The 25816-nt window shown below is 48.0% G+C and overlaps 14 protein-coding genes across 14 annotated transcripts; 6 read left to right on the top strand and 8 right to left on the bottom strand.

The window, feature by feature from the left end:
* Positions 1–439: 439 nt before the first annotated feature.
* RER2 (cis-prenyltransferase) lies at positions 440–1550 on the bottom strand (the record flags this gene model as incomplete). The annotated part of the gene is made up of 3 exons (XM_058503530.1): positions 440–968; positions 1015–1274; positions 1329–1550. The coding sequence occupies 3 exons, from the start codon at positions 1548–1550 to the stop codon at positions 440–442; spliced, it is 1011 nt and encodes a 336-aa protein (XP_058360242.1).
* Positions 1551–2021: 471 nt separating this feature from the next.
* On the top strand, positions 2022–3537 carry GPI3 (Phosphatidylinositol N-acetylglucosaminyltransferase gpi3 subunit; the record flags this gene model as incomplete). Its single annotated transcript, XM_058503531.1, has 2 exons — positions 2022–2494; positions 2541–3537. 2 exons carry the CDS (start codon positions 2022–2024, stop codon positions 3535–3537), a joined length of 1470 nt encoding a protein of 489 aa, XP_058360243.1.
* Positions 3538–3883: 346 nt separating this feature from the next.
* ONS95_009965 (uncharacterized protein) lies at positions 3884–4678 on the top strand (the record flags this gene model as incomplete). Its single annotated transcript, XM_058503532.1, has 1 exon — positions 3884–4678. One exon carries the CDS (start codon positions 3884–3886, stop codon positions 4676–4678), a length of 795 nt encoding a protein of 264 aa, XP_058360244.1.
* Positions 4679–5170: 492 nt separating this feature from the next.
* On the top strand, positions 5171–5975 carry ONS95_009966 (uncharacterized protein; the record flags this gene model as incomplete). The annotated part of the gene is made up of 3 exons (XM_058503533.1): positions 5171–5379; positions 5471–5646; positions 5710–5975. 3 exons carry the CDS (start codon positions 5171–5173, stop codon positions 5973–5975), a joined length of 651 nt encoding a protein of 216 aa, XP_058360245.1.
* Positions 5976–6124: 149 nt separating this feature from the next.
* Positions 6125–8224, bottom strand: ONS95_009967 (uncharacterized protein; the record flags this gene model as incomplete). The annotated part of the gene is made up of 5 exons (XM_058503534.1): positions 7834–8224; positions 7542–7570; positions 7269–7367; positions 6751–7174; positions 6125–6699 (listed from the first exon to the last, which is right to left on the bottom strand). Exons 1-5 carry the CDS (start codon positions 8207–8209, stop codon positions 6125–6127), a joined length of 1503 nt encoding a protein of 500 aa, XP_058360246.1. The 5' UTR covers positions 8210–8224.
* Positions 8225–8688: 464 nt separating this feature from the next.
* ONS95_009968 (uncharacterized protein) lies at positions 8689–10664 on the top strand (the record flags this gene model as incomplete). Its single annotated transcript, XM_058503535.1, has 6 exons — positions 8689–8696; positions 8745–8752; positions 8858–8877; positions 8953–9093; positions 9243–9403; positions 9560–10664. 6 exons carry the CDS (start codon positions 8689–8691, stop codon positions 10662–10664), a joined length of 1443 nt encoding a protein of 480 aa, XP_058360247.1.
* A 66-nt stretch (positions 10665–10730) lies between these two features.
* ONS95_009969 (uncharacterized protein) lies at positions 10731–12839 on the bottom strand (the record flags this gene model as incomplete). Its single annotated transcript, XM_058503536.1, has 2 exons — positions 10731–11940; positions 11986–12839. 2 exons carry the CDS (start codon positions 12837–12839, stop codon positions 10731–10733), a joined length of 2064 nt encoding a protein of 687 aa, XP_058360248.1.
* Positions 12840–13553: 714 nt separating this feature from the next.
* On the bottom strand, positions 13554–15425 carry ONS95_009970 (uncharacterized protein). Its single transcript, XM_058503537.1, has 3 exons — positions 15095–15425; positions 14850–15016; positions 13554–14746 (listed from the first exon to the last, which is right to left on the bottom strand). The coding sequence occupies exons 1-3, from the start codon at positions 15216–15218 to the stop codon at positions 14012–14014; spliced, it is 1026 nt and encodes a 341-aa protein (XP_058360249.1). The 5' UTR covers positions 15219–15425; the 3' UTR covers positions 13554–14011.
* A 44-nt stretch (positions 15426–15469) lies between these two features.
* ONS95_009971 (uncharacterized protein) lies at positions 15470–17715 on the bottom strand. Its single transcript, XM_058503538.1, has 2 exons — positions 16448–17715; positions 15470–16399 (listed from the first exon to the last, which is right to left on the bottom strand). The coding sequence occupies exons 1-2, from the start codon at positions 17388–17390 to the stop codon at positions 16179–16181; spliced, it is 1164 nt and encodes a 387-aa protein (XP_058360250.1). The 5' UTR covers positions 17391–17715; the 3' UTR covers positions 15470–16178.
* A 669-nt stretch (positions 17716–18384) lies between these two features.
* ONS95_009972 (uncharacterized protein) lies at positions 18385–19531 on the top strand (the record flags this gene model as incomplete). The annotated part of the gene is made up of 2 exons (XM_058503539.1): positions 18385–18459; positions 18521–19531. 2 exons carry the CDS (start codon positions 18385–18387, stop codon positions 19529–19531), a joined length of 1086 nt encoding a protein of 361 aa, XP_058360251.1.
* Positions 19532–20120: 589 nt separating this feature from the next.
* Positions 20121–20428, top strand: ONS95_009973 (uncharacterized protein; the record flags this gene model as incomplete). The annotated part of the gene is made up of 2 exons (XM_058503540.1): positions 20121–20285; positions 20339–20428. The coding sequence occupies 2 exons, from the start codon at positions 20121–20123 to the stop codon at positions 20426–20428; spliced, it is 255 nt and encodes an 84-aa protein (XP_058360252.1).
* A 472-nt stretch (positions 20429–20900) lies between these two features.
* ONS95_009974 (uncharacterized protein) lies at positions 20901–22305 on the bottom strand (the record flags this gene model as incomplete). Its single annotated transcript, XM_058503541.1, has 3 exons — positions 20901–21424; positions 21495–22051; positions 22115–22305. The coding sequence occupies 3 exons, from the start codon at positions 22303–22305 to the stop codon at positions 20901–20903; spliced, it is 1272 nt and encodes a 423-aa protein (XP_058360253.1).
* Positions 22306–22683: 378 nt separating this feature from the next.
* On the bottom strand, positions 22684–23110 carry ONS95_009975 (uncharacterized protein; the record flags this gene model as incomplete). Its single annotated transcript, XM_058503542.1, has 2 exons — positions 22684–22894; positions 22947–23110. 2 exons carry the CDS (start codon positions 23108–23110, stop codon positions 22684–22686), a joined length of 375 nt encoding a protein of 124 aa, XP_058360254.1.
* Positions 23111–23507: 397 nt separating this feature from the next.
* Positions 23508–24675, bottom strand: DOC1 (anaphase promoting complex subunit doc1; the record flags this gene model as incomplete). The annotated part of the gene is made up of 3 exons (XM_058503543.1): positions 23508–23982; positions 24031–24175; positions 24387–24675. 3 exons carry the CDS (start codon positions 24673–24675, stop codon positions 23508–23510), a joined length of 909 nt encoding a protein of 302 aa, XP_058360255.1.
* Positions 24676–25816: the final 1141 nt, after the last annotated feature.

Here is a 25816-nt window from a genome sequence, read left to right on the forward strand (position 1 = left end):
CTCGAGACTGGGATGCCAGGGATTTACAATGCAGACAAGGCTGCGCAACAAAAAAGTTGACCCGCTGCTCCGCTGAAGCGGCCGCGAGTGCCGCACTCCACCAGACCAGAGCCTGGTGAGCCAGCCCAGCCGAGACACATTCTCACCACAAGGTATTCAATCAGAGAATAAGCAGTACTTTACTCGCAAGCTGCACAGGCCGGAAGCAAGCATCATAGTTACTGTGAAAATTTCAGGACCCAAATTACGTATTTCTCAATAGTCAATGTTAGAAGTTGGGATTTACAGATTCGGACGGATCTTGCACCTGATGTGTTGTACTTAAAGCTGTACAATCAGATTCTTCTAAATTCTTACAAAACATGTGAAAGACCCTTCACGAATCGCTGCAAACTCCGCCCAAGACTCCAAGCAAGCACCAGGCTCCTGACTTCGAGCCCTACCTTATTTTTATCTTCCTGTCTTCTACGTGCTTCTGGTTCCACTGATACTCGACCAAGACAGGGAGAAACTGCCAAAGATCGAACTCCGGCCATAGACAATCCAAAAACACAATTTCTGTGTCTTCATGGCACTGCCATAGCATGAAATCACTGAGTCTTTTAACCCCACTCGTCCTGATCAACATATCCAAAGGAGGATCCTTGGCTGTGAACATGTGATCTCCTATCGTCTCGGAGGTGATAGCCTCTGGGTCCGGATATAGATGATCTCTGCTATCGCTCGGTGGAGATTCTGGATACAACGTGGTAGTTGAAGAAACGGAATCATCGATATCGGATGAAGGTGAACTTGAGCGAAGGGGTGAGGTGCTCAGGTTCCTTGACCGGATCTTTTGTGTAATTCTCGTCTGAGAAAACGGTCTTGCGTGTGCTGGTAGAGGTTTTGAGTAGTCCTCGACTGTTGACTTGATAGCCGAAGTGATCTCGTCTCGAGATGTGTATGGGAAACAGATATTGAGAGCACACCTAGTTCTGTCAGACATATTCAATATAATTTTCTGTGCAAACTCACGTTCCATTGTTCTTTGTCATATCCACCGCTTTATCAATTACCTGCAGGACATCTGGCCGAAGTAGGTCCCTATTTCCCAATACTCTCACACTGGCACCGTATCTGTCAAGCAATTCCCCATGTTGGGAAAGCTGTGAGAGTTTGATCTTTGCCATGTCCATCAGAGCATCAACCTCGTATTTCGAGCGCTTGAAATTCTCGATACTGAATGCATAAACCGTAACGACCTTGACTCCGGATTTGTAGCAGACTTCTAAGATCTAATCCAAGTAAGTCAGCCGTCTGTCGGGTTTCCAAGTTCAAGAACCACCTGCCTTAGCTAGAGCCTCGAATCCTAGATTATGCCCCTCCACCGTCTCTATCTTATGACTTCTTGCGAATCGTCTATTTCCGTCCATAACAAAGGCCACATGTTGCGGTATAGAGCCTTGTCTCAGAGCACCGATGAGCAGTTCCCGCAACTGATTGATGCCCCATTCAACTGGTGGAGATTCGAGCATCCATTTGCGAAGCTGGGTGAGATATGGGGAAGGCATTATCCTATAGCCTGTGATAGTATATCGTTCGAGTCGTAAGTGAGAGAGTGTTGAAGTGAAAGGGTTAGGAACAAGTCATCGAGATTCGCGCTGAAGGCTGTGCCTGCCTGTGTAATGAGCGTAGAGAGGATTGTGGCGACAGTCGTCGTCGTTGAATTAGTTGGCAGTGCTGTGTAAATTCCTGGGCAAGGTTGCGCGGCGCTGGGCTGAGGCTGGGCAAGTCAGCTCCAAGGAAGTTTGTTGTTCCTGAGAGCTCCGATAAGCGATAAGAAGCCCCCTGATGTTGAATTGCCATTATGCCTTTTCGCGAGAGAGCTATGATGTCTCCTTTACATCAAGCCCAATACACTCTGTGCAGCCTACCGACGACAGAAGGATCTGGAGCTATTGGTACTCCGAATAATCAACTATGCAAAGCTCTCTATAATCTCACCATCTGCGACAGTGCCAGCTGTCTGTCAAACCGCAACAATGCCGTACAATATTGCCATGGTCAGCGACAACTTCTTTCCCCAACCAGGAGGAGTTGAAAGTCACATCTATCAGCTCTCTACGAAGCTGATTGACCGGGGACATAAAGTAGTAGTGATCACTCACGCGTATGAGGGGCGGACGGGAGTGCGATACCTGACAAATGGCCTCAAAGTTTACTATGTTCCCTTCTTCGTTATCTACCGGGCCACGACTTTTCCAACTGTTTTCTCCTTCTTTCCAGTCTTCCGGAATATCGTTATTCGAGAGCAGATTGAGATTGTACATGGACACGCGAGTTTGAGCAGTCTATGCCATGAAGCGATTCTGCATGCAAGGACAATGGGCTTGAGGACGGTGTTCACGGATCATTCGTTGTTCGGATTCGCAGATGCAGCCAGTATCCTCACCAACAAGCTTCTCAAATTCATCCTCAGCGATGTAGACCACGTCATTTGTGTCAGCCATACATGGTCTGTAAATCATTATGCTTAAGTTGACCGTACTGACCATCTTTAGCAAGGAGAACACTGTCTTACGAGCCTCCCTCGATCCTCTCATGGTATCCGTCATTCCAAATGCAGTCGTCGCCGAAAACTTTCGTCCTCTTCATCATCCCTCATACCCATCCGACTTCAATACTCAACTCGTACCTGTGCCTCAGCACCTCGGGCCTCATGATGTGATTACGATAGTGGTTATATCGCGACTTTTCTATAATAAAGGGACGGATCTTTTGGTCGCAGCGATTCCAAGAATACTTGCCAGTCATCCAAATGTGCGCTTTGTGATTGCTGGCTCAGGCCCAAAGGCTATAGATTTGGAACAGATGATTGAAAGAAACGTGTTGCAGGACCGAGTAGAGATGTTGGGTCCTGTCAGGCACGAGGAGGTTCGAGATGTCATGGTTCGGGGTCACATATATCTGCACCCAAGCTTGACAGAAGCTTTCGGGACAGTCATTGTGGAAGCCGCGAGCTGCGGATTATATGTCGTTTGTACACAAGTGGGAGGGATCCCGGAAGTCCTTCCTGCTCATATGACAGTTTTTGCAAAGCCAGAAGAGGACGATTTAGTTGCTGCAACTGGGAAGGCCATTGCTTCAATGCGAGCGAATAAAGTCAGAACAGAGAAGTTTCACGATCAGGTGAAGATGATGTATTCCTGGACCGATGTGGCAGAACGAACGGAAAGGGTGTATGATGGAATATCTGGAATTCTGAGCGAAGCAGACTTCTATGGCTATGACGCTGCCGATGCTGCAAGCTGGAGCGCAACAAGAGGACGGGCTGGAGTGCAAAGTTTTGCACTGATTGACCGATTGAAACGGTACTATGGTTGTGGAATATGGGCCGGAAAGCTTTTCTGTCTTTGCGTAGTCATTGACTATCTCATATTTCTTATGCTCGAATTCCTCGCGCCCAGAGATGCCATCGATATTGCGAGGAACTGGCCTAAGAAGATTCCTGATGAGAGAGTTCCACGAGAACGATCAGCATTCAGCAGAAGACCATGAGCCAGTCCGAATCACTGGTCAAAATTTCAATGTTCGGAGAACACCTCGAAATAAGTGCCAATATTGGGAGGGACCAATAATTGACAACGCCGAAAATGGATGATCCAAGAAGCCACAGCGAACAGTGTCCTGAGTTTTGAGATCCTCTTTACCTAAGGAATGCTGCACTCCCCTACTAGCTTGTGTAGATCCTGGCCAGTGGTATCTGAGTCAGACCGAACGGTACTTCTGTTCTTCACCGATCTCGAATCGGGACATCTGCACATGGCATTATTGAAGTATAAGTCACAACGTGAACATTTGACTTTGCATCGATTGTTACACAGGAGCTTCTCCACTTGTGAAGATGTCTTCCTTGTATGCTAGCAAGGCAGTTGAGGAGATTCCTAGACCCGGCGACTCGAGTCCAGATGTTCAGCCACCACTCAGGACATTCAAGCTACGCCCACTTAGAATGGGTGACATTCCAATTCTTGCTCATCACCAAGCAGAAGCATATTGGCAGAGCCCAGTGAACCAGTTCATTGCACCTCATGCAGCCAAATATCGCGCCGATTTCGTTCGGAATTTTCGTCAAGGAATTCGAAGGCGGCTCTTCAACCCTCGAAGCTTATCTCTGGTCGCCTTTGAGGACTGCAACCCAGCGTATCCTGTGGGCTATGCTCAATCTAGTCGCCGGGGGGGTGATGAAGGAGCCAGAGCCTACTTGTCCCAACACAGCTTATGGACAAAGGTGTACTTCTTTGTATTTGCCTGGTTCTTTTGGATTTACGATAAGGTTGAGAATTTCCTATGGCCGGATAGGTCCTGCGATGTTGAAGCAACCAAGAAATTTTTCGCGTCTGTGGACGGAGACGACAACACGTACTGGAAGTCACATCCTGAACGAAACAATAGGTGGTATTTGGCCAGTGTGGTCGTAAGCCCTGCCTATCAGGGGAAAGGCATTGGGAGAATGCTCGTCACCGAAGTCGTCAAGCGTGCACAACGCGAGAGGGTTATCATAGGACTATCAGCTAGTCCGGCAGGAGAAATTCTTTACAGAAAGTTGGGTTTTGAATTACTGGGGGAGTTCACCATGAGGATTGGTGGCGAGGAAGGTGGAGGGATCATGATTCGATACCCCGAAGGACAAGATTGATAATTGTCTGCTCTTACATTAGTTTGAGAACCTCTCTCCACTTCCTACGGAGTAGCGTTGGAATCGAGCGTCTTGATGAGAATGAGACTTGGGGAAGGCCATTTCAATCCCCTATTGGAACTGCTTGATGTCATATAATTTCCATTTGACATACCAGAGCATTCTTCCAGTTCCTTTCTGGTACAAACCCTCAGTCCTGTAATGTTCCTTCGCATTCGCTCTCTTTCAGGAAGGTAGAATTCAGCCCCTCAACTAGCGTCCCCTAGTGATCTATATCTCTGCTGACTGCATAAATCAGCTACTATGAGGCACATAAAGATAAGCATCGGAAGTATTACGCCAGCAACTTTCGTATAGGAGCAATAACCGAGCGTTGAAAGCTGCAATAACGAAGTTTCTAAATAAGAGAGAACAAATAAGACCTTGTCACTTTGCCAGTTTTGTAAGGAGCAGGAAGACACGTTACGAACAATCAGCGGATAAACCTCAAGAATGGAAATCGAGATATACGAAGGATCGGAGAAAGATGTCGTACTGATGCCTGAAATCTTCGTAAAAGGAATGCTGCAAGATGTGCAGTGGTCAGCATTAATGCGAGATGTGAAATTCGAGGACTGGCTAGCATGGCAGCTGGAGTATTTCAAACTTCGGTGGAAGTTACCTGACAAGAGGCTCTTCTTTGCGAGGGAGATTAGTACTGGGTGGGCAACTCCCTCCCTCTCATTGCATATTCCAGGGCAGTGTCTACCTTGGCAACTGGGGAGAATCTTGCTAAGATGCGTGTTGGCATAGGAAAATAGTGGGCTACAGCATCCTAGGTCTACCAGGAAAGTGGACCAAAGAGCAACTTGAAGCGTCGTCCGGTGTGCCGCCACTGCCAGAGGGAGTCGACAAAGCGTTGTTGAAGGAGATGGTAGGTTTGATTGGCATATCTAAAAATTACGGCTATGATTCAAAGATACACTACCGTAAGCATTGATTAACGGCTACGAATCAAGTTATTGTGGTAGGGAAACTAATCCAGAGAGCAGACCGAAAAGGAATAGCAGTGCTGCCTGAATACCAGAGAAAGGGAATCGCAACCAAGCTGTCTCGGCGTCTTGACGAGATTGTGGACGAGAACGTAGGATTGACTTATGTTGCCACTGTGCCAGCTTCCATGATGCTTTTTAAGACACAAGGCTTTGAGATTATTGGAACGGAGTCAATGGACATGACAAAGTTTGGGGGCACGCCGGAGCAGGGGAAGAACTATGTCATGCTGAGAAAACCTCAACTCAAAACAAAGCAGGTGTAAGCTTGGAATCCTCGAAGAAAACATTGTCTACCCCTCCTTCAGAGATAAACCATTACAAGAAGTGTTAACTCCTAAAGTTTTTCTTTACAAAAATTCCATAGTTGAGGGAATGTTCAAGAAAAGTGCTGCTCGCTTTCCCCCCCTAATTATCATCGATCTTTGTCCTCAATAGAAGACGCCTTTCGTGTTGAGCGTTGGATTGAAGGTCGAAATGAAGGAATCACAACCTCAATCCGGGAGTTTAGGGGTGGAGAGGGAAACCTGGAACACTGACGAGTTCGACGATTTGATTTTTCATGAGAAGTGATTTTTGTACTCCTTGGTCCCACATAGTCGCTGTCATCGTCATCTTCGATACTGGCTACCACTTTCCGAGAACTCGGGCGAGGAGTACGAGGAGTACGAGGTGTGCATGAAGTTCCGCGTCGACGAGGCCGAGGAGTTGGAGGAGCCTGGGGGACTGATCGAGAATTTGTCGAGCCGACATAACTATCATCGTCATCTTCATCATATCGCGCATTCTCTTCTCCAACCGGATCAACCTCTCGTTCGTTCTGTAATTGCGTAATCCGGCGTGAGACCTGGTTCATGATACCTTGGAGTTCGTTTCGAGCGTTGATGCAGCCTTCCATGGTATTCATATCATGCTTGTTGCCTAGGTGAGTGTTTTGGAAAACGCTACTCTGGAACAAGTCTGCGCGCTGACGACGAGGAGGCTCTTTAACTGTTCAGGAATGAGCTTCAAATCTCATGAAATATTGCATCATCGACTCACCTCCACCGACCCTTAGCGAGCACTTCCAACCCTGACTACCCCAATGACAGTTTGCACACTGGCCTAGGAAAGGAACAGAGCCAGGCGCACGGCCAGGGTATTTTAGATCGATTGGGAACGATACGCAACCTTTCCAGCTCCTCGTTCTACCCGAGGCGAAGACTCGAGCACAGCAGCTACATACGTCGTCGCCTAAGTTGACCTTGCCGTATGATTGAATGATACCAGATTGAGAGTATGAAGGGTTGTTTTTCAGGGCCAAGATGCTATCCCTAGCGGGTACAGCTTCGCGTTGAAATGGGAAATCCTCTTCGCGAGATCGAATGTAGTCCCAATCGGAGTGTAGGCAAAGCCGTTTTGAATGGAAGGACAGGGACTTTTGTTGAGCTTCGCGGATTTTTCTGGCGGTCAGTTTTTCAGTCTTCTATGGAGAATCGTGGTCAGTGATCCAATGCTTCAGATAAATTGTAACGCTGTATGAACCTTGGTGCCTGGATGGGAAGGAAAAGTGAGCGCACTTTGCTGGATCGTGGTCGACTTGGAGTCTGACACTCGCTGAACAGGCAATCGATGTTCATTAGAGATTCCAGAGTAGTATCATCCATCGTGTTTCTTGACTAGGTCAATATATCGTCAGGTTCTGCTGAGATCGATGTTTGATGATGAGGTGAGGTGAAGTGAGGTGGTGTCTGATAATCTTGAGACGAAGCGGAAGCGAGAGTTTGTTTGTTTGTTGAAACTCAAACCGGGGAGCTGCATTAACAACCGGTAAAGGTGAATTAGGCACTCACAATATCTTCGCCTTCACGACATTTTTGATCTGATGTATCATTTATCAACTCTTGTATCGCTTCAGCAAATATGAATTACAAAGCGCGATTGTCGGCAACTGGCTAAATTGAAGAGCACGCGCTACAGATGAGCATTGTGGAGGTACCGCGTCAATGTCAACTCGCTATGTGATTTGTATTTATTCGTCGTTAAATTTTTGTTGACGCGAAATTCCTCGAATCTAAAAGAGATTCGCCAGTTATGAAGAAGCAGTACGAAAGTGTAAGTAAACAAATGAGGCAACCGACGTACTGTTATTCACAACGGCACCGAAACCAGAGAGGAAGAACCCCTTAGGAAATCCTGTCGATCTCGCTATTCTCCCATGGTCAGTCCAAGCGTTTTGAATACATTGATCATTGAAATCCCGGGACATGGCAAGGCTGATCGAACCCGACGTTCGGGGCCGTTCTCCGCAAGGCCGTCTGCAACAGTTCGTAAGTCCACTCGACGTCTGTGCAAGAAAAATTGCACCAGTTTGCCAGCAGAGAGAAAGCTTCAAAATAGAAGGAGATAGGGGAATAACAGTAATGCCATTCCCATTCTCGCTTCGGAACGAACAAGTGATAACGGTATTGCATCCAGCTACTACGCAAACCCCGCATCCTTTGAAATCCTCCTCGAACATGATCCTAGCTCAACACGACAGACATTGATACAACTAGTATCATCCCAGCTAGCTACCACTCACAAATCTCGATCTGTATCACCCCCATCCAGTAAAGCCGAACTCTAAATTAAAGCCGAATATTCCCACTCGCTTAACCTCCTCGATCTCAACTTCCCATGCACCCCTCCCTTTCGAGCCTCATTGTATCACAAGCTCGTCACTCTCTGATCTTCACCTCGCCCTTACTTCCCCGCTACATCAAATCAGATCCCGAAATGTCATGTCAACGGCCAGGAAGTAGAGATGTCACCTGTCACAACACAAAGTTAAAGATAAACCCGAATATTCCCATTCGCTAGCACACGTCAGATGCTGGATATTCTGTTGATCGTTGCGGGTGTCTGCAGTTGGTTGGCCAATGATTTGGATCCATTGTCATGTTATACCAGGGCGGAAATAACTTGGGAAGATGTTGTGATGCTGAACCAAGTTATATGATGGAGAGGTGAGTTGGTAGGAAGAAAGGTTAAAGGGCAAGTGCTTAATTCCATAGGAACACTAGTCAGTTTATTTAACTTCGCCTCTCACATTTGAAAGACTGTCCAATTCATACTTCACTCAGCCCTGATCACCCTCTCTAGACACACTGATCAAGAAGTAATCCAGCACTCACATCTTCTACAATGGTAAGACAAGATACCCCTCACCTCATTTCCAGACATATAATCATTTAGACACACTTCCTAACTGACTCCTTCCAGCCTAATCGAAACATACACATCGGCCTCTGCGGCGCCGGACTCGGTGGACTCGCAGCAGCAATCGCCCTGCGTCGAGCAGGAGCTGAAGTCACCGTTCTCGAAGCAGCTGCTGAACTTGGAGAAATTGGCGCTGGTATCCAAGTAAACTTTCCCTTTCCTTATCAACTATCTCATTTTCAAAACGCGATCGGCTCGAATCACCTCCAATACCCTTTCTTTCCCACCAGCTCACATTAAAAAAAAGAATAACGACTCATATCTAGTCATAACTGACAATGCCATGGATATAGATGACACCCAACGTCTCCCGCCTCCTCATCAAATGGGGCGTCGCAGACGTGATCGGCTCCAACCTCGTCGAGTTCGAGGAGCTCAATCTGCGGCGTCGAGATGGGACGAAAGTAGGCTATACACGCATGATTCCCAACGTGCAGAGAGATCTGGGATACCCGTAAGACCCATTCGCATTCGCATTCGCATCCCCCTTCCCATTCCCATTCTCTGTTCCCTCTTCATTGTCTTCTATCTGTCCTATCTCTGCTTTCAGCCGGATACCCATGTATAAAGAGTGTTTGAGTACATCATTACTGACTGGATTACCTCATAGCTGGTGGGTCATCCACCGCGCCCACCTACACTCCGGCCTCGTACAAGTCGCTCTCAAACACGGCGCAATAATCCACACAAACTCCCGCGTCACCAGCATTGACTACACGTCCAACTCCAGTTCCAGCGTAATAGTGCACACCGCCTCCCCCATAACCCCAACTCACACCTTCGACCTCCTCATCGGCTCCGACGGCGTCAACTCCATCGTCCGCCGGACCCTCTTCCCAGAAGTAAAACCCACCCCTCCAACAACAAACTGCGCCTACCGCGCCATAGTACCCTACTCTCGTATCCGCGAAGACCCCCTCGCAAGCGAACTAATCAACAAACTAACAATGGAAGTCTGGATGAGCGACAACTCCTACATAATCACCTACCCCATCTCCAGCGGTCAAGATCTCAACCTCGTGCTCTCGCACCACGTCGATAGACTAGTAGATAAAGTAGAGGAAGTCGACGTAGCGGAAGTGAGGAGGCAGTATGCAGAGTACGATCCTAGGATCAAGAGGATCGTGGATATGATTCCCGAGGCGTCGAGATGGCCGTTGCTTGTTACTGGGCCGTTGGAGAGTTGGAGTTCGCCGGGGAAGAATGTAGTGCTGATGGGGGATGCGGCGCATTCAATGGTGAATCATATGGCGCAGGGGGCGGCGACGAGTATGGAGGATGGTGCGTTCTTGGGGAGGTGTGTTGGCCAGGTTGTACAGGGGAGGATCAGCCTTGGGCAGGCGATCGAGGTGTATGAGAAGGCGAGGATGCCGAAGGCGCATTTCAAGCAGCAGGTTTCGTTTCTGAATGGAGTCATTTGGCAGCTGCCTGATGGACCTGCGCAGGAAGCGAGGGATAAGGCGATGACTTTGGAATTGGGTGGTAAGCCTGTGCTGAGAAGTCCGAACTTGTATGGTAACCCGACGACTTCGTTAGGTGTCTATGCGTATGATGCAGAGGAGCATGCAGATGCGGAGCTGTACAAGTATCTCAAAGGCAAGGAGATGATGGATGAGGAGAAAAACATTACCAAGAGCATGGCGGATGAATACCTGAACTGGTTCTTACCCGAGGAATATGAGGGTAAGCAACTAAGAATTGAGGCGAAGCTCTGAGAGTTATGATGTTCTGTAATTTAGGAGGCGTTGCTTTTGATAGCGAGAATCTTCTATCAATACCAATCAGAAGTTCTTCCCAGTATATGGACTTTGGACAGAAGCAAATCCTTGCGGACAAGCTCTCCCCAGTGCAGAACTACCAGATCGCATGTAGCAAACCTTCGCCGCAGCACAAGCATCGCTCGTACAGTTGGGACTCTTAATACTCGACTTTCCTTGATAAGTGTTGAAAATTTCTATCAAACTTCGATTTGATTCCATAGCGACTGTGAGACCGTGCCAGAAGGTTGCGTTGAGTGGTGCGGATTTTGGCCATCCCACGGCACTGGCGTAGGCTTCTCGAGTTGAGTATTCGAATTTGTATGTAGGGCCTGTGGAGTTGAGAGTTGAGTATGAATTGACGGCCGAATAGAACGTATAGGCGTCGTAAATATCGAAGGATCCAGTGTCAACTTCATACATCCTGTATCCTGAGTTCAGGTTGGTGAGAGGTGTGACTGACGGACCAATCCAACCAGTAGTCAAAGCATTTGCGGCATCTCGAACAGTGCCATTGTTGGCGTAGTAGATGATAGCTTGATCCTCATGCGTGTGGCCCCAGAAAACATTGGCAATGACATGAGGCGAGTATCGGTCGACAATCTGGTAGAACAAGTTTGTCGGATTTGGGAGTGGATTCGTTCCATCCCAGCCACTCAAAACATGACCGATTATCCACACTCGTTCCCCGGCATCTTCAGCAGCTTGAAGCTCCTTGATCATGAAACTGAATGTCCCAGAGACGTCCGGATTGGTGGTATTGATGAAGTTGAGGTAATTAGTCCGATACCAGAAGTCAGTATTAAGCGTGATAATGCGGAGACCGTAGTGATTCTTGACAGAATAAGCTGCGTAGTGGATTGCAGCCTGCTCTGCCGTTGCTTCATCAATCCACCCAGTATTCTTCCATAGCGCCGACACATGATCATAGTTCCAGCTGAACTGCTTGCCCAAAGGTCCCGGAAGACTATGAGGCCCATCGATATTCTCAGGATTGGAATCATGATTACCAAGAACAGCGAAGACGGGACCTTTGATGTACGATTTGAACATATCGTAGATGCTTGTCTCCGTGTACTCGACATACTCTCGAGACAGCTGGTTCTGAGTGTCGTGAGATACGAGATCACCAGTGTAGAGCGTCCATGCTGGACTGGCGTATTTAGTTCCCGTACCAGTCAAGGAAGCAATGGACTGTAACGCAGCAAGACCCAGATAGTATGGGGTGTCGCACCTGAGTATGTTAGTTGTGTCCCAGAAACTATACCGCAGAACTTACTTGTAAGCTCCGTAAAGAGGTGCAGGGAACACAGCCTGTGAAGTCGGAGCCGAAGAGTATCTACAGCACAACCCAGAAGTACAATTTGCTTCCGAGGCAACTTGATATCTCGGATCAAGATGGAAATCCGACAGATGCAAGACCTTGACCCGCTTCCCACTCGCCTTTGGCGCCTTCGCATTTTCGGGTTTAGGTTTAGGAAACAAGTTCGTCGTATTCAGAGGACTCGTAGCAGGCGTCGGACAGAAATTAGAGCTAAGAGAATTGCAGATATATCGACCGTCAAGACCCGTCACGTCCGCCAGCGCAAGGACCTGGGTCCAAATAGCTCCAAAGCCACCTGGCGAGTAGTTTATTTTGCAGGTCATGTTAGACTGGAAACCTGTAGCCTGACACAGCGAGATCATAGCAGCTGGCACGAACGTCGGTGCGGATTGGGCCAGGAACTTGCCCACACTAAGTGCAGCGATACATTTTGAACAGTTCCCTGAAAGGCCTCCATCGTCATAGATGATGCCTTTGATCTCGGCTAAAGCAAACTCCACGAGAGATTCGGCGGTGGCGTTGGTGATGTTTGCAATACCGGGAGGGTAGAAGACTGGATCCTCGTTCACGGTCTGAACAGTTGTTGGATCCGTGAGATTCAGTGGGTAGGTGATGTTGAGAATTGAATCGAATAGAGCAGGTTGCGGCTCGACGGTGGGTGCTGGCTTGACATAGTAGCTGGAGAAAACAGAAGTTGGGAAAGCTGTAGGGACGACGAAGGATGCTGCACCGGGGAGATCTTTCGGCTTTGAAGCTGATGCCGTTGAGCAAAGGCCTAAGAGGACGATGACCTTCAAATTGGGTGCCATAGTGGCTGCTTGAGGTATTGCTGATAGATCTCTTCCCTGGATATAAGTTAGAATTGATGAGGCAACAGATGATGTATGAATATTTTACCAAGATAATGATACTAATTGAGGAGTTGTCAAGCAACACTGCACTCCTTCAAAGTGTCGATCACCGTCACTCTTCAGAGCTGAACAATCCACAAAGTCCGTCTGTTGAGGCTTGTCCAAGAATCCAAAGGACAAGAGGAAAGAACGATCTTTATCTTTATACCATCAAAACCCCCATTCTTACCTACAGAACCAAACCTGCTTCTCAATGAGGTCCATGATGCTAGGAACTGCTAGTTTTTCTGGCGGATTGACAGGTACGGTGCCATCACGGGTTTGAATCTGCAGATTTGATTGGCGGGCAATGCAGGCTGCACGCTTCCGTGCGATGATGCATGCTGAGGGGGGGTCTTGTGCATCGTGGGAGCTGAAAAGATCTGAAATTGCAATTGTGGTCGTGTTCGATAAGGTAAGTTGAGATGAGTTGAGGATATATTAAGAAATTGGCAGGAGAAGATGGTGTTGCAGCGCTGAAAGCATGTCAAGCTGGGCATTTCTGGGCGTTGTTCGGCTGACGTTTCTGGTGGTCTTGGGTGTTGCGATCCCTGGAAATTTAGTGGGGTTGACATGACCTTGTTGTCTTCCCAGCATCATCTCCATCGAAAAGCTAGAAACAGTCGAGATTTGTTCCAAGCAGCATCATGGAGTTGGGAGTGATATCTCACAAGCGAACAAGCTCTTTCAAGTAGATTTTAACCTAGCTAATAATCTACAGACTCTCTATGCATGACATGTTTCCAAACTGGAACAGTACTTTTAGACACAATAGAAAGCCTCTTCGACGATAGGGAACCAAGACATTATCTTGAAGATCCAGAGGCAGATAGATGAAATCAACGATGAAGTGCATAGGCCCAAATATCCTTGAGCAAAACCAATCACCTCGGTATTCTAAGCGACATAGAACAACAAGTCCAAGTTGGATTGGCGAAGTTCCAAAATAAAACAATCAACTGCACTAGGCTTATGCTATCGGAAGGTAGGTGATGATCCATATTTTGGGCCATATAGTCTAAATTTACTCCATATGTACAGAGCCAAAGCCTCACAATGCATCTCAAAAGTGCTCGAGGTACTTCAAAGACCTACTCCGCACCCCCAATATATCTATAAACAACCGAGAAATCCCTCCCCTTGCAATCCTCCTGCTTCTCAGCACTCTCATAAACCTCTTTCGCCCTATCTCCTAACTCTAGCTTCGCCCCCGCCTCAGCAGCAGCAATAATCGCCAGATTCAAATCCTTCCTCATTAGACTGATCCCAAAGCCGCCCTTGTAATCCCGACTCGAAGGCGCGCTTTCTATCACGCCCTTGACGGGGTTGTTGATCTCGCTAGGCCAGCACTTGCCCGTACTGACATTGATCAAATTGGCCAAAACCTTGGGATCAAGGCCCCATTTGATACCTAGATTCATGGCCTCGGCCGTAGCGATATTGTTGATAGCAAGTAAGTAATTATTCGCTAGTTTTCCCGACAAGCCAGCGCCTTGAGGACCACAATGTATGACTTTCTTGCCCATCATGAGCAAGATTGGCTCGACGCGGGCGAGCAGCGTGTCTGGGGCTCCAAGCATGAAGGTGAGCGTCCCGGCTGTAGCGCCGACGACGCCGCCGGACATGGGTGCATCGACGAAACGACCTTGCTGTGTGACGTGTACGGCGTTGGCGACTTCGCGAGAGGAGGACGGGTCGATGGTAGAGCAGTCTATGAAGAGGCGGTCAGGGTTGGAGACGACTGATGTGGAGAGCGGGGGCTTGAGGATTTGCCCGAAGACGTTGTTGACGTGAGTGGGTTCGGGGAGAACGGTGATTGTTGTTTCCTGTGGGGGGAGACAGTTAGAGTTTACCCCAGATTTTCTTCAAGTTCACAGTGCATTTCCAATCAGAAAGATGCTACTATAAAAGATGAAATTGTGCACGTACAGAGTCCTCGGCAGCGTCTCTAGCTGTAGCCGCAACTTGCACGGAAGCTCCATCTAATCCCTTGGTATCATTTGCGAATCTGTCAACAGACTCGACATTGATGTCATAAACACGAAGCGTATCTGTAGAAGGCAGCTTGGCCTGCAAGTTGCGAGCCATATTATAGCCTGGCACATCACTCAGTCAGTAATTGAAGGTATTCGCAAAAAGAAGGGTCGCGTGTGTTTGTGCCGAGAATGACGTACCCATCTGCCCGAGGCCTATGAAGCCATACTGTGCCTGTCTGTCATTGGAGACTGAGAAGCTCCTTCGCTGGAGCTGGATAGCAGACCGGATCAACGGTGCTGCTCTTCTGACGTTCGACCTCATGATTGATTGTTGTGGTTTTTTTTTAAAGAAAAGAAAGAAGAGAGTATGAGCTGCTGAATGAGGGGACCTTAATTGATGTGCAGGAGCTTTACGGGTGGCTTACCTTCCCTCTCTGGCTTATGCGGGGAAAACTTATGGGGAATGCAGCGGGGACTCCAAGTTAAAGCCTGCTGGAGCCGAGCTACACAGCCAGTAAACCTTGGCAAGTTGCCGATATTCGCAGAGCGCACTTCTGGCAGAGACGAGGATTGCGAGGTCACAACTTATACTTCTAATTATCTGAGAGCTATATTCTTTAGTACGTACCTACCAAGTGAGTGATGATATGAATTGTAGAGTTTCAAATGATTTTTAATTAAGAAATATATCCTGCAATCAACTCGTAAGGTTCTCATTTGTTGCCTATCAAAATCAGCAAATTTCACCTACTTGCTGAGCCGAGTTACCGGTCGGTCAGTGGGATCGGAAGTGAATCCAACTGTACTGTACAGCAGGTGTCCACTAGGACCGAATATCAAGTTCAGAAAGTGGGCAACTGCTGGGCATATTTGAAAGCCATCGAAATTTAGCCTCTTGGAAGCGGACTGTTGATCTTGGCAATCATTGTTGATCGAAATCTGGTGTTTGGTTAGTAAGGGAGTTGGGAACACTAGCATTAAGAAAGTATGGCATCTTGGAACCCGTCTATTTACTTGAGTGTCCTAGAGCTGCTGCTTTGAACACAAGTCTATCCTGTCTTGCTCTTGTTAGAGACTCAAAGCCTCCTATAAATACAGATGCATGATTGCATCGTCTGGCTGGAAATTGACCACCAGATCTATGACTGCCGAATTGCCTCCCCAATCTTTCCACGTTCAACTGGAGTCCTGTTGGTAGCCATTCTTCCCCAAATATCTTCGGCTCATTCTCATACTGTCATACTTTTAAAACAATGCTCATCTTGGGTATACTTGCAAAAATCTACACCTGTGTCGCTTCTGTAGTCTCTGTGGCGGCTGTAGGTTCCGTGCCGTGGATAGACGACGGTTTTGAACCCTGAGCTGAGGGTGGCTTCGACATTGTTGAAGTCATCATCTTGGTCTCTGCCTCCCAACTCTCTTTCTCCTTCTTCATTACTGATCGTACCCATGGTACCGTGATGGCAGCCCAGATTCCCGCCCAAATAAAAGGTACACCCCATCCTGAGCAAAGTTAGTGATTGAACACATCAGCTGGAAGTTTCGACATACCAAGTCCATATGAAACTGGCTCAGGGACAGGATTAATGACTACCACAGCCGTGATAGCCCCAGCCATTATCAAGCCAGGAATTGACCAAAACCAAGACAGATCTCGCATCATCTTGCGGAAAATAGGACTAGCTCTGTATCTTGCAAACATGCCCTCCCTAAACGGTCTTCCACCTCCAGAGTTGACCGCAACGATGTCTTCCACAATGTAAAATATTCCCGGAAAGACCTGTTCCCCCTTGTGCGTCGAACTGATTCGAAACGGCGCCTTCCATCCAAAGTGATTATACAGACTCATGAGAAAGATCGGGCCACATATACAATAAAGGATAGCAGGACCCGGCATTGACAGAACTCGGAGGAAGACATCGTGGGGTGCAGCACCAACGATAAGGATAACCGTGACCACAAAAATCGATAACACCAGTATCCAGTTCGTGATATCAAATGCCCATCTCTTGTCCACACCCAACGGCTTGTAAAACCTCTGCTGCTTGATCAAACGCAACGACCGAACCGCAAACTCGACATATGTAGGTCCTCCCCAGATTGCTGTGATCACAGCAAATGTGATGAAGCCCTCGACGTTTCCTCCAAACGTCATGGTATAGTACAGCAAAATCGGCACGACGCATGCATCGAAGACCATCAGCGCAATATAACCCCCAAGTCTCCAGCGCTTGAAGCCGTGTCGAAATGTGAAGGGTAGTTGAGGTAGAAGTTCTGGGTGTTCGCAATAGTATGTCTGCAATGTGCTTGCACGTCTCTGGAATTCATATTGTGTCGCGGCTCGACTGTCGTAATACGCTTCACTCTCCTCCTCCCGTTCCCGTCCATTTTCGAAAGTTACACGTCTATTTTCGTGCGGTCGTGGGCTCCCGGGAGTGCCGGTGTTATTGTTTGGTTCTGAGTTTGACCGTACTCCCCTGATGACTTGAGGCATTTTGACGATGCGCTCTGCAAACCCAGAGAAAATTACTGTGATGTCTGTCGGAACAACGTCGAGTGTTGCATTGGTGAGGATGCTTGGGTTGGATATGTGTTGTGGTTGTGAAATGAAAAGCGATTCAAGTCTTCGTCGGATGGTTCTGGGGTTCTGGTTTTACCTACTCTATGCTTGCTGATTACAAGCAGAAAGTTGATTGCTCGGCATCGTCATTACGTCGGCAGTCGGTGGCTGCTGGAAATCCCTGCAACGGAAAAAGAGCCTGCGCTCGAGCCCGGGCATGGGGTTGGGCTTTGCGCATCAAAGTCACCGAAGAGAGGCGTACTACAGTACTACAGTATGGGATGGCGCGCCAGCTAACAGGGCAGACAGCACGGATGACAAGGTTCCCTGCTTACGCGCATGGTGTGATTCTCGATACGAGTACAGCGAATAGAACACGCGATTACTGTGCTCGATGCTGCAGGCCCCGCACTTCTCAGACCGTTTCAATTGGACTGCAAGCACTGAACAAGGACCTCGGACGTGATCTCGCTCCTTCGGCAACGCGCACATGATTGGCCAAGCGCAGGTTTCGCGTCTCCCCTCCAACTACTGTACCTACTCCCGTGCCAAGTGAGAATGGGTTATCGTCCCACGCAATCTTCCTCGTCTCTTCCCTCACCTCAATTTGCCTAACCGAACCCCGTCGACGACAACATTCACCAGTCTTTTGGTCGACATATTTCCCCTTCAGGAAATCTCCCTTCTGCAGGTCCACTTGTCCAATATATAATACAAGAGTCCCCCGCCCGCTTCCCACAATTGTTTTCAGCCCTGCAAAATCCGAAGCGAGACAAATCCAATCTCCACCCCTTTCGATTTGACGCCGACCTCACTTTGACCCGATAAAGAGCGATAACCCACTTCAAAGGCCTACGAGTGTCGATCGCATTATTTGTTGGAGCTGGGCAAAGGCATATATATATAATTGCGCAGATTCCATATCAGCATGTCGTCGCCATGGAAGAAGAAACAACCCGAGGTAGTGGTAGACGCTGTATTAAAGCGGGCTGAAGTTGGAAAGGTACAGACTGGCAGATATCTTAACTTTCAATGTATTTTACGAGGCTAATATGTTTTTCTAGATTGGCCGGAAACTCAAGACTCGTCTTGCACTCGCACAATTCAAAGCCGCTCGGGGTTGGGAGGACCTCACCCTTGACAGCATCGAGCCCAAAGTTGAGGAGGAGCTGAGGAAGAGAAGGCCTACATCAAGCGGAGATATGTTCTCGGATTCTTCGTCCAGCGCTGCTCTTGACTTTAGGAGCTCTCCAATCAAGAATTCCGCAATCTTTTCGGATCAGGTTGGACCAAGAAGTGGAAGTGGCAGCGAATACAGGAAACGACACTATAACAGCTTCGAGCAGCCAAGCTCAAGTGCGAGTTCACGCAAGAGGTTCCGTTCTTCTCCAACGAAGCCGATCAATAACCGTGGCTATCAGATTACTCAATCGTCTCCGATCAAACCACGAAAACAGCCTCACTTCACAACATCCTCTGGCCCAAGCCTATCCTTCTATGCCAGAAGTTCACATAACGACATGCACAATAATTTTGCGGCCATATCAGATGACGAGGACAACCATCTTCCTGAGCACTCCTTCAATCTACGCTCGTCTCCACCACGAACTCCGTCGCCAGTTCGGAATAAGGGAAGCATTGGCCGTCGTAAGAATGGAAAGTCGGGTGAAGAGGGTGCAGATTTACTGCTGTACCTAGCAACCTCCCCATCTCCTGCAAATCCATCTCGTTCGAGAATGCAACCACCATCTACTCCACCTCCCAAGGTCCTTGCGTTACCTTCATCGATGATGAATACGCCTGGAGGTAGCAGTGGTGCTGGTGGTGGCTTTATGAACTTTCAACCAAATACCCCTTCGCAGAATTTCGATTTTGCCGACTTCGTCAATATCACTCCTAGCCCAGCGCAAAAGGCATGGCCAAAGACACCCCGAACAGCTAAAACGCCATTGACTGTAACCCGAAGACGTCTGGACTTCGACATTCCAAGCTCAAGCCCCAACATGCGCGAAGGACCTGGGACTACTAAACATACTGGCCTCGGGATGCAACTTGGTGGCAATCTGCTTTCATGAGTATTGTTCTAGAAGAGAGCACAACCATTCAGGCGCTGGTCTTCTTGTTTCGTGTAGCAAAACACGCATACTATTATCTTGTACAAATTCAGGACATCGATGCCAGTTGTCTTGGCTGGACCAAGACCGACGCCAAAGATGCTGTACATATTCGCCTTATTTGTTGGACAAAATGTGGCTGGGGCAATTGCTGTCGCAAGCATATACTTTGCCAAGACAAATGTGTTGTACAGCCCCATTTCGCCACTTCAATTCTCGCTTCCGAAAAAATATTTCTTTGCGTCCACAGCCAGCTCCGACGAGTTCTCAATTCGCATCTGGACTCACGTTCGACTATTTTTGGAGGGGCTGCTCAAGGAGTGAATTAACCGCTTAATAACCCACAATTCAACCTTGTGAATCGCATCACGTTTCACCAGTCAATACGCGGAAGTTCAACCACATCTACACGGCTTGACTTCTCAAGCGGATATTCCATTCAACCGATAGAGCAACTTCCGCATCTCAGGTAGAGAATCTCGGAAACAGCTGGCGGAAGTCAACAGACCGCAAACTCGTGACCAAACCAACCTCTATCCACAAACCCAACATGGCTTCTCAAGACACGAAATCCACCGATACCAAGCCAGCGACGGGTACGTTCAGCAAAATCACCAGCAAAGCGAAAGAATACTCCAAATTCTGGGCCGATCATGTCAAGAAAGGTGAAGCGCCATGGACTCAGTGGTATTGCTGTGGGCTGGTTGAAGGAAAGGTGAGCGATATTCTCCTCAACTCTTAAAATCAATTAACTAACAGATGAATTAGGAATGCGAGCAAGAGAATCACAGGATACACAAAGCTTGCAAGAAGTGCAATCACCGCGTCTGCGATAACTGCGTGAAGGGCAGTATCTAGCAGGATGACGAATGGAGGAAAGGGCGAGATGAAGTGATGGTTTGTTATTTGATTATTTTGCATTGGGAAAGGAGTGGGAGGGGTGGTAATCATAGTGAGCGTGGCGTTCCCTGAGTTAAGACTGCGAATGTCCGCGTTGGACTTTTGAGAGATAAATGCTCTCACCATTATAAGAAATGACAAATATTTATGCTGCTTACCTGTTTCTATCTCTATTACCCCGTGCTTCATGGAATCGTAACTAACCCTATCGTACCATCTAAAGAGTAAACAAAACGTGTGCTCGGAACCGAGTTTGGCATCGCCATCTTTCATGCAAAGCCTAAACAACTGCTCTAGCGAGTAAACACCGAATCAATAGTGCAGCCACCCCAACCAGTACAAGACTGCACTTAGGGGTCTGGTAACAAACCAGACTTCATTTATCCACTAATGAACACAGAAAATTGTAGCTGGTCGATAATCTACTGAGCTACTCTAACTCAGCTGACGCAAACCACTCATCCTCCAACAACTCCGCAGTCGACGGCCTCAACTCCGCTTCATACCTCAAAATCTTCCTCAACACCACATTCACCTTCTCCACCTCCCCATCATCCATCCCTCTCGGCCTCTGCCGCTTCAACCCTGCCTCCAAACTCGGCCCAGTATAAATCTCCCCTTCAGCAATCTCCGCCGATCCAACATCCGTCCTGATTACCTCCATATTCGCTCCAAAATATCTACCTCCACGAGCCCACTTCTCAAAAAGAGACTCAGGGAACTTTCCTAGGGTATCGTACATCTGAAGGAGGTGGTCGTCGTCTTTTTGATGTTGTGGGATGCTAGACCAGTTGGAGACTTGGAAGAGTGGATATCCGGTTAGAAATTCGAAGATCAGGCAGCCGAAAGCCCAGATGTCGATTTTGTGGCTGATTGGACAGTCGAGGATTACTTCGGGGGCTCGGAGTGCGATTGGTGTGGTGGGTTTTTGAGGGGGTTTGGAGAAGGGGAATGCTGAGTGTGAGTTAGCTGGACGATGTTCAAGTCATGGAATCTGGGACCTTGTAATTGGGGAAGTACGCACCAGACCCTAAATCAGATAGTTTGACATTCAGATTTGCTGTGTGATCTACCATCTGTATGAGTGGCTGGGCAATGTAAAGACACTTAGGGCTACCTCCGTGCCCCTGCCCATCTTTCCTTCGGACTGGAGCCGAGATAATACTTTCTGCTGGCTGTTCCAACAAGACCCCCTTATCATGCTCAGTAAATTTTCGAAGCGAACAAAGTATGTTCCCAGGATTCAAATCACCATGAGCTATTTCGTTGCTGTGCAGGAAATGCAATCCAAGCAGTACTTGCTTCAGTACTGACTTCACTACCACATACGAGGAAGAAGGAGGCAGAACCTCCAACATTTCCTGAACGCTAGGACCCATAGGCTCGAAGACAAAGCACCGATGTACACCATTCGGGCCGGTATGCTTAAAGCTATCCAGCAGATTGACCACTCGAATTTCGGCGGAGGAATCGCCAGGAGAGCGATCAGCATTCTCTAGCTTGCGACACATACGAAGTTCTTTCTTGGAAGCTTTTTGAGCATCAGCTCTTGTGATCTTTACTGCTACCAATGCTGATTTTCTTGGAGGTAAAAAGCCAATGTCAGCGAGACTATTGTGTCTTGACGAAGCATCGTGTTCTTACCTGATATCTTGTGCAAGCCATACAGTCGAGAAAGATCCATGACCGAGCTTTCTAATGATTTTATATCGACCTTTCTTGAATGTATCCCCAAGCTGAACAGGATGTAGTCCACCCGGACGATATGATTCTACCCATTCGGTTGGCAGCGTGATTGGCTCATAAAGCCATTTGCTCTGGTCTGATGGATCCATGGCATGTAACTGTACGAACTGGACATGGAGCTACAGCTGAAGAATGACGTTATTGTTTACTCCGGGAGGTGAAAAAGTTGAGTACCGGCGGCTGCAAGGCCTGATTCTCGACCAGATGAAGGGAGTTGTGAACTTCCTATGTAAGTGAGCTAGTCCTGAAAGACACTCCGTGTAATAGTCATACCGAGAAGCCATATCCATTCACAGATTGGCTAAGAACAAAGAGCTGGAAAGCATGCTTCGGAACGAAGAGAGCAATGGCACGACAAAGGAATACGCGAAACGAAAGCATGGAATGTCAAAACCTAGCCACATCTCAAGTGAATGATTCAAACACAGTCCCCAAGGGGCTTGCACGTACATCTCTGTTTCCATTCCTCATTCTTCCCGAACCTTTCTGCTTTCCTTCCCCCACTGCTCCCACACCAACGCACCCGCGATACTCAACCCACAAACCGCTTCAAAAGCCGCGACATTCCTCCACGGTCCACCATGCCCCATGAAAACAGGAACAGCCATACCTCTCCCAAGGACACAAACCCACATGATTGGCCTGTCCTTGCGGTATGCTGCGTTGATGTAAAAAGCTCTGAGGACTTGTCAGATATGGGATCTTGATTTGAAGGACAAAGCCCCCTCACCCAATGGACACAGATCCCAATGAAATGGCGTGAATAGCCGGCACAGAATCAATTTGTAACGTTTCTAGATTCTTTTGTAAAGCAGAGGAGATGAGAGATGCTGCGCCGTTGAGAATGCCGAAGAGGCCTTGTAGAGCCATGATGGTGGATGAGAGGGGTGGCATTGTGCCTATTTAGTTTGATCTGCTCCGCTTCGGGTTGTTTGGGTTTGTAGCCGAGATTGGTGAGGGGTGAGTGTGATATCATTGACAATAGAGTTCAAGAAAGATGGGATGATTTGAGACTTAAGAAAGGATGCTTAGAAACGATCGTTCGTCCAGGAAGTCTCATTAGTAATCATCCAATAAATCTGGGCAAATAGTCCGACATCACCCGCTTGAGACGACTTATGATCTCGAGAGCCGGATGCATTGGGGCCATCTCAATGGAATATTAGGGCACAAACGAACAGGGAACAGAAGAGTTGATGTGGTACTGGGGTTTCTTCCAAATCCCCGAGGTTATCCTCAAATTCCATGGGTATCATAACTCCAGACACCGAAGCCGAACCAAGTCTTCTTCCTACCTCAACTCAGGCTCACCCATCCAATCCGGCTCAATAAGCCAAGTCCTCTCCATTCCATTCCCCTGTACCTTCAACGAAGTCTTCTTATCAGCTAGCTCATCGCCCAACAAACCTCCAAGTCCAGCACGAGCCCTATCATCTCGAGCATAGATCTTCAAACCTCGAACATGTGTATCCTTTCCATTCTGATGATTTTCCACAATGCGGACTTGCACCAGGAACGCTCGTAATGTCTTGCCATCTGGACCGCCTCCAACATGATCCAGTGGTACGTCGAGCCAGCCTTTCGGTTGCTCGAAATTGAGTGCTGCAAACGGTATGAGGTCGTGGTAGCCCGTGCCAGCAAGAAGGGTGATTCGTGTAGGGGTGTAGGATTCATCGGCTTCGAAGTCGAGGAAGATACGAATGGAGAGGATGGAGACGAGTCGTGAGAAGTGTATGTTTAGATGATGCGGTTGTGGACCGTCGGATCTGTCACAGCATTAATAAGAGTATATGCCTTCGTGTAGACTCCCATACTGCCAGAACAATCCTGTATCATCATCCCTCAATGCATCCACACCACAGCCTGGCTTGCAGCTACTAACAGTCCAACTCGCTAGATTTCCTATCTCTTTCAAACCCAGAGCTGCAGGATCAAAAGGAGAGTCTATTTCCATGGGAACTTTTCGAAGGGTGCGGTTAGCAAGCTCTCTCGCCATTTGGAGGCTTTCTATGGTAACGATGCGAGTGAGGAATCTCTGGCCCACTTAAGAGAATAATGAAAACGCGCCTTGAACATGCAACGTGAATATCCCTCTCGCCCGAGTCGTTGGTCGCGCATTCACAATCTTTGAGGAATGGGCAGGGTATGTGTGTAATATGAAGTCACACACCTTCTTCAATCGCTCCTTCCTCGTCCTCTTCATCTCCCTCCTCTTCCTCGCCTTCTTCCTCCCCATTCTCCTCTCCATCTAGGCCCTCATCGCCTATGTCACTTTCTTCATCAAGGCCCTCATGATCACCATTCAACTGGTCATGATCCTCATGCCTCCCACTCGTGTCGATCCGAGGATTCACTGGACTCTGCGCAGGCGGAGTACCATTTCGAACAGCCCACTGTGGACGTAGCCGGAAACTGGGAAGGAAAGAAGCAGAGCGTGGAGATGGTGACTGTGGTGCCATGTTGACATCGATTGACAACACAGGAGCGTGTTGAGTGACGCGACTTGGAGGACCTACCTATGGAACGTATGGAGGGGTCGCTTAGTAAGCACAAGCTTCGAAACTAGAATGCCCCCGGTCAAAGGTTTCAATTCCTTCAAAATTACCGATATCGATTGGCGGTGAGAGCTTCAATGACGTCCTCCTGCTGACAGTTGGCGATAATTTTTACGAGTGTATTTTGACTTCAGCCACCTGTCAGATTCTGGCTTCGGGTCACCGTGACCACAAGCCCGAGTGGATTTTACGTACTGTTCGTACAGTCCGAGCCGCGATAATCGAGCTGCATCATGCATTGCTCTTGGCGAGGTCAAATGATATCCACGATATCTACCCATCATACGTTTCTCTTTCAACTGCTTTCAAAATACCGAGGCTTCACTCGACTGCCGGATACCAAGCATTGCCGAATGTCCAAACAGAATTCCAAATCCAGCTTTCTTGTCCATTTTGGGCTGCGGATCCTTCCTCAAAGTACGCCGACTTGGGGAGCCGACAACCGACCCTTGCACGCCTTGCAGCACACCAGTGACAACTGACTGACTGCTCTCTATACCAAACAGCCCACTTCCGAGTTTGTATCAAGTACCCCATCTTTCTTTCAAGCTTTGATCGTCCGCGCTCCCGATTGACCGTTGTATTTATTGGCTAGTGTCAGCATTAGCCTTTCTGCAAGCTGTTCGTAGCTCCATACGGAACTGACGGATGATGAGCTAATGTCAGAGGTCAGGCTTCGATTGATGAGTGTGACGTCTAGTGGAAAGCCACAGGCGTGAGAAATCTTTCATGAGCTGATGACTAGTGTCTCATAAGCTTGAAGACTCCCTCTGTACTTCCGTTTCGAATCTGATCTCGACCTTCAAGTTTCGCTAACAACCAAAACCTGTCAAGTTTATTACCGCGGGTGTTGGTACATCTTGATTCTCGACTCGTCAATACGGTTTATGGCCTGACGAGTTACACCATTTTACTTCCTTGATTCATCCCATAGAAACGACGTGGTAGTCCGACCATCAATATCAAACTCTGGCATAACCATTCATTGATTGAGCTTCTTAGCTTATCTACAAGACTACCTGATTCAGTTACCACTCTAGAGGCT

Source organism: Cadophora gregata, assembly GCF_030347475.1.
Source record: "Cadophora gregata isolate MNR1 chromosome Unknown scaffold_4, whole genome shotgun sequence".
Lineage (NCBI taxonomy): Eukaryota > Fungi > Ascomycota > Leotiomycetes > Helotiales > Ploettnerulaceae > Cadophora > Cadophora gregata.

Bases quoted from the DNA above. Each gene is read 5' to 3' on its own strand.
- ONS95_009970 (XM_058503537.1), bottom strand. From the start codon at position 15,218: ATGAGGTCGAACGTCAGAAGAGCAGCACCGTTGATCCGGTCTGCTATC. The intron at 15,017-15,094 runs GTACGTCATTCT...GTGATGTGCCAG, and splicing joins CATAGGCCTCGGGCAGATGG to GCTATAATATGGCTCGCAAC. The intron at 14,747-14,849 runs GTACGTGCACAA...CTCCCCCCACAG, and splicing joins GAGACGCTGCCGAGGACTCT to GAAACAACAATCACCGTTCT.
- ONS95_009971 (XM_058503538.1), bottom strand. From the start codon at position 17,390: ATGCCTCAAGTCATCAGGGGAGTACGGTCAAACTCAGAACCAAACAAT. The intron at 16,400-16,447 runs GTATGTCGAAAC...AACTTTGCTCAG, and splicing joins GCCAGTTTCATATGGACTTG to GATGGGGTGTACCTTTTATT.